Consider the following 10,654-nt stretch of genomic DNA (forward strand, 5'->3'; position numbering starts at 1 on the left):
GTAATAAAATACAAAAACTTTTAGTAACAAGAAACGACAACAATACTCAAACACATAAGGCCAAGACAGATGAAAAAGAAAACACTCCACAATCTCATAAGATGAAAGGGATAGAATTTATTTCCACCCTCCAAAAACAACAACATTGAAAAAAAAGTGCAACACCCTCATCCTCATCCGCTTTCTTTGCACTACACTTAGCAATGCAGTGAAAGGGGGGGGGGTGTTAATGACAAAAAGCAACTAGAATTCTAACAAACTGACAACATACAGACCCCATGTTATAAAAAATACGGCAACATCAGGAGGAGGATGAAGAAGAAGAAGAAGTAGAAGAGACAAACATTACATTTGTTTTGTCTATAAATAAACAAAACAAATAAATATATGAATATATATAAACATACATACATACATACATACATATAAGTATACGCGGCGGACGCACGTCAAGCAATGGGAGATGGCGATGATGATGAAGATGTGCGTGCGACCTGCGGCGACGATGGTGATCAGATGAGATATCCAAGTGGTGATTGTGGTGGTGGTGTGCAATCAGCGCTATCGTCAGCAGTAGGTGGCTCAGCAGCTGGCTTTGTCTTGTAGGACCCGGACCTTATTAACAGCCTGATCTGATTCTTCTCTACTCACAGCCTGATCTGCGGGGGGGATGTGGGGAGAGAAGGAGGAGAAGAAAAAGTGGAGCTTGCAGTGGTCGACAGCAGACCTGGACTGGCTGCCTTTACTGCAACGGATTCATTAGAGACACCATTAGTAGTAAGAGGCGGTGTAGATGCTTCGTGTCTGGCGTCGGATGAGGAGGACGGGTTTAGCCGTGGTTTATGGTCTCAGGTGTGGTAGTAGTAGTATTGCACACGGTGCCAGGGTAGGTGGGTGGTGCAGTAGCTGATAGTTATCAAGGCTGAGTGAAGTCTAGTATTTGCTGAGGACTCAACCAGTCTTCAAAGCGGGGTGAGAGAGGTGTCTGCGACGGAAGCTGCGCGAGTCTCGTTGGGTTGTCGAGTGAGGTACAGCGAGGTGCATGAAGAGGAGACTCGGGGTTGGGTGAGGTTGAGGGGGACGGAACGAGGAGAGTTCGAGGAGGAGGAGCTTGGGTGAGGTGGAGTGGGGCACAAGTTTTGGGGGGCGGCTTGCGAAGGTGTGGTTGTTTGCAACACGTGTAGTGGCTGGCTTGTTCATGACCACTCCTGATTGGGTTTCGATGCGTTCCGCTCGGTGCCCTGCGCTTCTCGATTTCATGCAAGTGTTGCATGATATGGCTCTGAAAACAACTTCGTGAATGTGTACACTGAGCTTGTATTGGGGAGTCCACCGTTCACGAATCTTGCATTCTGAAGACATGTACGAGGGTCGTTGTTTATAGACTTTTCTGTCATTTCTGCTGGATTGTTGAGGAAGTGGATTTTGACATCGCTGGTATCCACCATTCAGATTTGATATCGTTGCATTCGTGCGCACAGTGTCTCTGGAGTTACTGTGTACATCGGAGGAGTATTGGTTACAGTGCATTATAATGTGTTTAACAATCCGATTGGCTGGTCAGTACAGTCTCGATTCTCTGACCAGTGAGTCGAGCTCGGAAGTTGCCAGTATAAGTACTGGTTGCCGAATTTCCACCAGCAGCTGGCCCGTCACCCGTGTCTCCCACAAATTCTTAGCAGTTCTGCACGGCCAAGACGTGCACGTTGTTGCACTCGCTCTCTCATGCGAGTTCCTTTACGCAGGCTCGAACAAAGGCGACATTCGAGCATGGGACCACCCGAACATGCAAGAGGCTCCGAAATTCGGATGTAGTGAAGCAGCGGTGAAATGCTTAATTGTAGTCGGTAGCAAAATCATTAGCGCGCATCAGGACCACAAGATTAGAGTGTGGCGTCGATCGAAGAGCAACCCCAAAGAGCATAAGCTATTGACCACGTTACCGTCAATGAAAGACTACATTACAAACTTCCTGCCTCCGAAAAACTATGTTAAGGTGTTTTCTTGTGAAAAACATTAATAAAATCTTGTAATTCTTCTCGTCTCTAATCCTTTTTTTTTTTTTTTCTTTTTTTTTTTTCTTTTTTCCTTCATTATTTTGTCTCTCTTTCACTGTCATTTCTTCTTCTTCTCACTTAATTCGGTTTGTGAAGGTTCGGCGGCATCACAAGACACTCTGGATTAATCATCACGATTGCATTACATCTCTGGTGGTCGGCAATGGCGTACTGTACTCCGGCTCCTGGGATAAATCCGTGAAGGTATGGCGCCTCGAAGATTTTAAGTGCCTGGAGTCGCTCAATGTGCACATAGATGCGGTGAATGCACTTGCGGTGGACACACGAAATGACCTTCTCTACAGCGGCTCGGGCGATACCACCATTAAGTTGTTTCATAAGCAGGAGAGCGAGGGGAAGCAATGCCAGCATGTGCTGATCGCAACTTTGGAAGCAAAGTCGCCGGTGAACGCACTCGCGTTAAGTCCTGATGTGTCTGTTCTTTACTCAGGCCAGAGTGACAAAGCGGTCACCGTGTGGAAGATGCATGTCGGCGAAACCAGACAGTGGACCGCGGTGGGCACATTGCTAGGGCACCGGATGTCTGTTCTGTGTCTAAGCACCTTGACGAATATTGTTATCAGCGGATCGGCGGACAAGACTATCCGGGTGTGGAAAAGAAACAACAACGGCCATCATTCTTGTGTCTCCGTGATGGTTGGTCACACAGGCCCCGTGAAGTCCCTCTGTGCCATGCCGGACGCAGAATGGGGGGTTTTGGTGTACAGCGGAAGCTTGGATGGCGATATTCGCGTGTGGTGGGTTCCGGAAGACGATTCCGACAGTCTCTCCTCGGACGAGACCAACGCCCTGGACAGTCCTCTAGTCGTCAATTGGAGAGCTTCAACGCCAAACGCGCGAGACTTGCCAAGGCCCACTGTGCCGAGATAACCAGGTGGATCACACCCGGCACCAGTTCATAATCTTTCAAACTTATTCAAAGTCGGACAGACTCCACCATCTCCAGCTTTCCGACCATCGAGATTGAGCTAGCCCGGGGGTTGTCACTACAATTGTGAGCTATCCACAAAGCCACTGCCACGCAGGTTTCGATCGCGATCACATGTACAGATACGTTGCCAACTCCACCATCCAGATGTAACATCGTTCGCTCGAGTTGCCAAATCCAGAAACCCTGCAGCGTCTGTCTACGCCGAGATTCTAGAACAACCAATTCTTCTAACTTTTCTCAAGGCCACAGTCTTCTCTGGGGGAAGCTACCATTTATGGGAGAGATAAAGTGCTTTCACCGAACCCAGCATGACAAAGTAGCAATTGCATAAAACGACAGGAACAATACTATGATATGAGATACATGGAAAGTATTTAATAGTGGACTTCACTCATTTGGTTTATCTACAAAACTCGATTTAAGTATGTAGAATCCACGCAATTCTTTCAAACCATAGTGCTGTGTTCTTTGCCTGCCGACTCAACCTTGTAGACTAAGAGCTTTCCTGTCCATATTTTCTTTTTTTTTGCGGACATAAAGAAAAAGTAATTAAACGAATTCAAGAATTCCGACTGTTGTCAATCGTTGTGGCTATAATACACTACTCAGATAAGAAAATATATGCAGCAATAGTGGGTTTAATATCTCATTAGTTGGTGAACTTCTAATATCAAAAACTTGAAATAGAAAACATGTAAAGCGACAATTAGTCTCAAACTCTATTTCACCAGTGCATGGTACTCTTTCGCGATTGCAGCAAAAATTTACAGATACTAAATTATAAATGGCTCAATACCCAACACCGATCAGTCGCTTTGGCCGAGTGGTTAAGGCGTGTGCCTGCTAAGTACATGGGGTTTCCCCGCAAGAGTTCGAATCTCTTAGGCGACGGAAGCTGTTTAGTAGCGACTGTACATGCTTTTTCTATTTTCCTAGCTTCACCCCGTGCATGGGAGTGCAAAGTTGTCTGGACGCAAATAGAATGAACGGATGCCTTCATACCAACGTGTTAATCAGCCGTGCGGCACAAACTAAGCAGTCGACAGTTTTAAATTAAAAAAGCAGAAAAGCATGCCAAGGCATTCCAAAACCTTTGGTAAGGTCTAAAATCTGCACCAGTATTCTGGAAAAAGAGGTCCATGACTTGTCCTCGTTTGACCCAGACAGGAAGATGCAAGCTCAGCTGCAACATTCCGCAACCTCAAAAGACGAGCTCTGGATGTTAACACAGCGACAATCCTAAGCTTCATCAGATCTATCATACAGCAGTCACAAAGACTGCAAACCTGAAAGCTGGAAGCGTAAGAGTAGCTACACGTGGAAGGTCAAGTCAATTGCCCAGACTTCACCTCTCGTCGCTCACTGATAATATCAAAAACTTGGGCAAAACTGGGAGGTCCAAAGTGTGCTGATATCCAGTAGCCTACAAGCAGACTAACGATGGGAGTCGTTGTCTACTTGCCTCTTCATCCACGACTTCCAACGGTTCCATCCACGGCTTCCAACAATTTCTCTTCTGCAGCATCTAATTTCTCCTCTACTGAAGAACTGAAAGACGAGCCAGATTTCTGGGAGCCGGTAATGCGGGCGAGTGCTACAAAAGAAGAGCCACCAACCACATTGTTCAAAGCGCGAACTACCAACACACCAGTTTTGAACACTGATGGGGGTAGCTTGTCTACAAGGACAAACTCCAAGCCGTTCAAGGACTGATACCGAGAGTTGCTACTCAAGCCCATGTGAAGAGCCCAAGTCAAAGCGTTCAGAAGTGTTGGCGGGGCTTCGTTTTGGACAACAAAATTGGGATCCATCTTCTTCCTTATCATTATTAAGGTGTTAGAGATGACAGTACCCACAAGACCTGCAGCAAACCCAACCACTGCAAACTGTCCACCTTTGTATATAAAGGTACCCGCACGATCGAGTAACGAATAGTTTCCAGCCTCGAACATGTGACCAGCTGGACAGCTGGCGAAAATTCCTGGGAGACGGGTGGCTACTGCTCCAATAGCGCTTGTGGGGGCTAGCATATACATCAACGCGAAGTTCAGGATAGAGCCCACCACAAGTGTGCAAAAGACAAAGTCAAGCTCGTTCAGTCCAAAGTTGGGCCTGGTAGCCATGTCACCCAGCACACATGCTCCCACCCCAACAATCTGCTCCATCAACACCTTGAAGGGAAATTGGGGATCAGCGCGAATCCTGTCATTCCATCCTTCCCATAAACCACCGAAAATTCCACCAGGAGATCCGCTGTTACTCTCATCCTTCCCATGTGAGTCACCGCCACCACCACCGCCAGAGCCACCTCCTCCATTAAGCCCAGCCCCATTTCCGCCTCCTAGATTTGTATTCGGTTCATCGCCTCCAAAGGCTGGAGAAGAAGCCGAAGAAGATCGTAGAGGAGATACGTGAGATTTTCCTAAGCAAATAGGAGAGGGTTTGTAAGTAGAGTCATAAGCAAACTCGTTACCAAGGTCTTCCCTGGGCTTGGGCAGAAATCACAACCATTGCACAACAACGATTATGCAAGTGTATTCTCAGGCCCCTTGTCTAAAACAGCTACAACAAAAGAACTTCAGAATGAAATAAATTCCTCAGACGTGGCGAGGATGCATTTTCGAGAAAACTTACACGGCATTCTTAAGGGCCAGCACAGTGAGAATACCTGAAATACATGGGTTTTTTCCAAAGCCAAATATGGCTATGACCCTAGAAGCGCACGAGTCAGGTTGTCTCAAGGACACAGACGAATCCAGGGAAGGGAAGGAAGCCCGCGTGATGCCCTGCAGCGAAGGAAGCGCAATAAGGGCAGTCATGGCTAAAGCCATCACTCGAACTAGAGCAGTGGAAAAGAGCTTCAGAATTTCCTGAAACACAATCACAACCCAAATTAAAATTCAGGAATAGAGAGTCGTAGTAATACATAATGCAAAACCTGGCCGCTTCGTCCTGTTGCTGATTACCTGTAAAGACCTAATGTAGAGTTTCGTCCTAAAACGACCAAATCACTGTGGTACAATCCGCTCAAAACTGCTTTACACCTACTTCTATCGAATTTCAGTCTGCAAATAGGTGTAGATGAGCCGGTAAAGGGCCTGGGACGAAAATCTCCTATTCCTGATCCAAGACAAAGGGTGAGCAAACCGAGACGACAGTGTGTTCCACCACCAAAGGTATCGACAAAAAGAGAAAACCACATGGTTGGATGCGACACACCACTTCCAGAATGTAAATCAATCTCAACGACATTCCCCTAAATCTTTCTGAGCACAATTCCGAAAGACAAAGGAGCAAAACGGGCGACAGTAACAAAGATTTTTCTTTCGCAAAGATCGTCAAAATGAAAAGTCAATGTCACACCAGCGACACCTTACACCCACACCCTGAATGAGAAGAAAGAGAAAACTGAAATGCGACGTGATTTATCAGCTTCGATAAACATTCTGAAACATCGAAAGAAAAGCAAGAAAGCATAACAACCACTTCACACCCTCTCCTCAACCCTACTTGCGGAAAAAAAAACAAAACAAAACAAAACAAACAAACAAATCAAATGCAGACCTAAGCACCACCTTGCAACACCCCCGAAGTTAAACCCCCGATACTCACAACACTGAGCAATGTTTTACAGACTCGCCGCTCCCCGAACAACACCCACATCCAACCCCTGATTGTCCACAAAACCTCAAGAATGTAGAGCCCAAAGCAGTGCACCCCGAGAGTAAACCCAACCCGGGTACCTCAACGCTCCTCCTCGACGCCCCTCTACCACGCAATGCGCCGATTCAGTCCCAGAAAGACCTGCAGGGAGTAGCGGGAAACCACCCGACCACATGCGTCGCGGTGAAGGTCGTGGAGGCGCCTCGTGTCTTCAAGGATCGCAATTCCCACACAGCACAGTGCGCAGCCGAGCTCGCGTGTCGAAAGAAAGCGAGAGTGTGAGCCTATGACGAAGCCCCGTACGCCAAGTCAGCGTCCTGTCCCGAAGGTTGCTGCAGCAACAGCAGAAGCAGCAGCAGCACTTCGACCAACTCCCAGCTTCGCAGCGTTTCTAGTGTCGTCGTCGTCGTTTCGACGCAGCATACTGACAAATACTCAAAGCCTTTTCCATTTCGTTGAGATCATTAAATGTAGCCTGCGCTCTCCATAATATTTACTGTAGATTACAGTAATTACCATAGCTACAGTATTTAGAGTCTAGTGGAGAAGTATTGTTTATCCTCTTCTCTTTTCTCTACTTGTGTACTAGACACAACCAGATCAATAGTTTTGTGTGTGTGAAGCCCTCTCTCCTTAGAAACCCTCTTGTGTGTATGACTTACTACTACTCTTGTATGTGTGTATGACTTACTATTACTCTTGTGTCTTTCTAAACATTCTCAATATGTTATCAACACGACTCTCTTCTACACACTATCACAATTTTTTGCTCTAGTCTTTGACTCTTCAAACGTGTTGCTACCCTTTCTCAGTGTTTGCCTCATGATCTTGTTCTTCTTACTGGCCTCTCGCATACATTAGCTTGCTTAGAGCACTTGTTCCGCTCTCTGCCTCATGATCTTGTTCTTCTTACTGGCCCCTCACACATTAGCTTGCTTAGAGCACTTGTTCCACTCTCTGCCCTGCTTGCTTAGAATACTTGATCCAGTCCAACTCCACCCCAGTTTACTCCCTGCTGCATCCCGCCCCTGTTGTCGCCAAACCTGCCACTGCCGCCATTGCCACCCTGTCGCCGTTGACATTGCTGCCTACCATTGACCGCTGCCGCCACCGCCGCTGCTGTCCACCGCTGCCACCTTGTCGCCCTACTGCTACCGCCCTACAGCTGCTTGCTGCGCCATCTTATTGCTGTTCTGCTACCTTAATCTACATTCTTCTTAGAAAAAAAAAATTAAATATTTTTATTTTTTCAAGTTTAATTTTATCATTCTATTTGACTTTATATTTGAAGATACATTTTACTCAACTTTTCTACTTGATCTTGTATTTTCTTTACAGATTTATTTATAATGAGTGCTTCAACATCTTCAACTGCTTCTACTATGGTTCGAACTATTACTAGTACATCCCAACATTTTCAAGCTCTTTTATTTCCACCATTGATTATGGATGGAAATAATTATCTATTATGGCCAAAAATGGCAAAAGCAAATTTATTTGCAGAACAACTCTCAGTTGCCATTATGTTTGAAGAATCTTTTATAACAAGTATTTTTATATCTCCTGCTATTCGTAGGAAAGCACTTCTTCTCCTTCGTCGTCATCTTGTACCTGCATTACAACATCAATATTTGGAAATGGAAGATCCTGCAGAACTTTGGAAGAATCTTAAATCTAGGTTTGATCATCAAAAGACCATTTTTCTTCCACGTGGACATCATAATTGGACACATTTACGTGTCTTGGATTTTCCAAATTTAAATGCTTTCAATAGTAAAATGTATAGTATTGTCTCACAATTACGATTGTATAGACAAAGCATTTCTGAAGAAGAAATGATTGAGAAAACTCTCTCTACATTTCCTCCTGTATCTGTTGTGCTTGTACAACAATACATGAACATGAAATTTCAGAATCATTCTGATCTCATGTCCTATCTACTTCTTGTGGAGAAGCAAAATGAGCTACTCTTGCGCAATGCAAAAGCTCGTCCTATTGGAACTACAGTTCCAAAATTTCATGCACTTAATATTTCAAAGTCTAAGAAGAAATTATATAAACATGGGAAACGTGCTCATAAGTATCAAGGTAGTCATAGTCAAGACTATTTCTACCCATATGGAAAGAATAAACGTTCTACCATTAATTATAGTAGAAAATAAAAATTAGAGATGCGTTCTTGCCATAAGTGCGGAATGATTGGACATTTAGCACATGCATGTCGTATTTTAGAATATTTTATTAAAATATTCTAAAAAAATAAGAAATTACGAGTTAAGGCTTATGAAGTTCATACCATGGATGCGTCCATGGATTTAATTGGTGTTGATGACCTAGAGGCTTATATGAATGATAGAACCTCTAATAATGAATCAAATGATGTGCTCATTGATTTTGCAACAACACATACTATCTTGCAAGATAGATGATTTTTTATTGAAAAATCTTCAACTTGATAAACTAAAAATATGATGACCATGGCTGGAACAAATGCATTTTGTTTCCAAGAGGGCACAGCGATGGTAAAATTACATGAGGGTTCTATCATAAAATGTAAATATGCGATGTTTGTACCCTCAATACCTCAGATTCTGATCAGCTACCGAGATGTGCGTATTAATGGTTATCACCTCTTAACTGCCACTTTAAATAGAAAAGAGGTTTTGATTCTTGTGAAGAACCATAAAATTGTTGAAAAAGCTTTTGCTATAGAAAACAGTTTATACCAAATTGTGATTCTGCCTCCCATTATATTTAATTTTGCATCATCTATCTCAGAGAGTCATATTTCTCTTTGGCATAGACGATTGAGACATCCAAGATCCACATTATTTAGAAAAATCATTCCATGTATAACTGGGTACAATTTAAAGCCTGCAGATGTAGACTCTATAAAATTATGTCGTGCATGCGTGCAAGGTAAAATGATTACTCAGCCTTCATTTTGAAAACTTCCACAAGAATTACCACCAATGCTTGAAAGATTGCATGGTGATATTTGTAGTCCTATTAATCCAATATCAGGACCATTTCGTTATTTTTTGGTCGTTGTTGATGCATCAGATAAAGAATCACATGTTTCATTATTATCAACTCAAAACATGGTGTTTGCAAATCTTATATCTATGCTTAATTGCTTTCGGGCTTATTTTCCTAATTATCCTATCAAAAAATTGCATATGTATAATACAAAAGAATTTGCATCAAAGTCTTTTGAAGACTATTATATTGCAACAGGAATCGAGTTGACATATTGTGTTCCATATGAACATGTTCAAAATGGACTTACAAGGTTATTTATAAAGCTTATACAACTCATTACTCGGCCACTCCTCCTTCACGCAAATCTACCTGCATTTAAGTGGGGTCATGCAGTTTTACATGCTGCAGCATTAATATGCCTCTGTCCTTCTTCTCTTAAAATTGTTTCACCACATGAGTTCATTTCGGGGTCATGTTCCAAATGTATCTCACTTACGAGTATTTAGTTGCCGTGCTTGGATTACAATACCAGAACCTCAATGGCGTACCATTGGAGCTTATCGACAAGAAGACATATATGTTGGTTTTGATTCACTAAGCATTATTTGTATTGTTGATCTATCAACTGGCACATTATTATGTGCACGTTTGCAAAATTGCTATTTTGAAGAAATTGTATTCCCATCTCTTCAAGGAGGAGTATCCAATCATCAAAGAAATAAAGTACTCATATTTGAAGCACCAAAAACATTTACAATGAATTCCGATCCTAGAACATCTTTGACAAAAACTGAAATTGCTAAGATTTTGCATTTAAAACAACATGTAAATTTTCATATGATGATTCTCCAACTATCTTGTATGAAGATAATAGTGCTTGTATTGCATAGATGCAAGTTGGTTTCATTAAAGGCGACAGGACAAAGCATATTGATCCAAAGTATTTTAGTTATATTCATGACTTGATTACTAATCAAGCACTTATAATCAAGAAAATTGA

At 43.2% G+C, this 10,654-nt stretch overlaps 2 protein-coding genes and 1 non-coding gene across 3 annotated transcripts; 2 read left to right on the top strand and 1 right to left on the bottom strand.

The window, feature by feature from the left end:
• The first annotated feature begins 644 nt into the window (after positions 1-644).
• Positions 645-3,463, top strand: LOC112288815 (protein JINGUBANG). The gene is made up of 2 exons (XM_024533420.3): positions 645-1,996; positions 2,154-3,463. The coding sequence occupies exons 1-2, from the start codon at positions 1,535-1,537 to the stop codon at positions 2,946-2,948; spliced, it is 1,257 nt and encodes a 418-aa protein (XP_024389188.1). The 5' UTR covers positions 645-1,534; the 3' UTR covers positions 2,949-3,463.
• Positions 3,464-3,818: 355 nt separating this feature from the next.
• TRNAS-GCU (transfer RNA serine (anticodon GCU)) lies at positions 3,819-3,900 on the top strand. Its single transcript has one exon. It is a non-coding gene; the product is annotated as a tRNA-Ser (tRNA).
• A 118-nt stretch (positions 3,901-4,018) lies between these two features.
• LOC112288816 (protein RETICULATA-RELATED 3, chloroplastic) lies at positions 4,019-6,748 on the bottom strand. Its single transcript, XM_024533421.3, has 3 exons — positions 6,622-6,748; positions 5,678-5,879; positions 4,019-5,431 (listed from the first exon to the last, which is right to left on the bottom strand). The coding sequence occupies exons 1-3, from the start codon at positions 6,670-6,672 to the stop codon at positions 4,476-4,478; spliced, it is 1,209 nt and encodes a 402-aa protein (XP_024389189.1). The 5' UTR covers positions 6,673-6,748; the 3' UTR covers positions 4,019-4,475.
• Between the last annotated feature and the right edge of the window lie 3,906 nt (positions 6,749-10,654).

Source organism: Physcomitrium patens, chromosome 11 (assembly GCF_059467195.1).
Source record: "Physcomitrium patens ecotype Gransden chromosome 11, ASM5946719v1, whole genome shotgun sequence".
Lineage (NCBI taxonomy): Eukaryota > Viridiplantae > Streptophyta > Bryopsida > Funariales > Funariaceae > Physcomitrium > Physcomitrium patens.

Coding starts and splice junctions, on each gene's coding strand:
- LOC112288815 (XM_024533420.3), top strand. CDS start 1,535: ATGTGTTTAACAATCCGATTGGCTGGTCAGTACAGTCTCGATTCTCTG. Junction 1,997..2,153: donor CTCCGAAAAACTATGTTAAG/GTGTTTTCTTGT, acceptor CGGTTTGTGAAG/GTTCGGCGGCATCACAAGAC.
- LOC112288816 (XM_024533421.3), bottom strand. CDS start 6,672: ATGTGGGTGTTGTTCGGGGAGCGGCGAGTCTGTAAAACATTGCTCAGT. Junction 5,880..6,621: donor GTAAAACATTGCTCAGTGTT/GTGAGTATCGGG, acceptor ATTGTGTTTCAG/GAAATTCTGAAGCTCTTTTC. Junction 5,432..5,677: donor AAAAAACCCATGTATTTCAG/GTATTCTCACTG, acceptor CTATTTGCTTAG/GAAAATCTCACGTATCTCCT.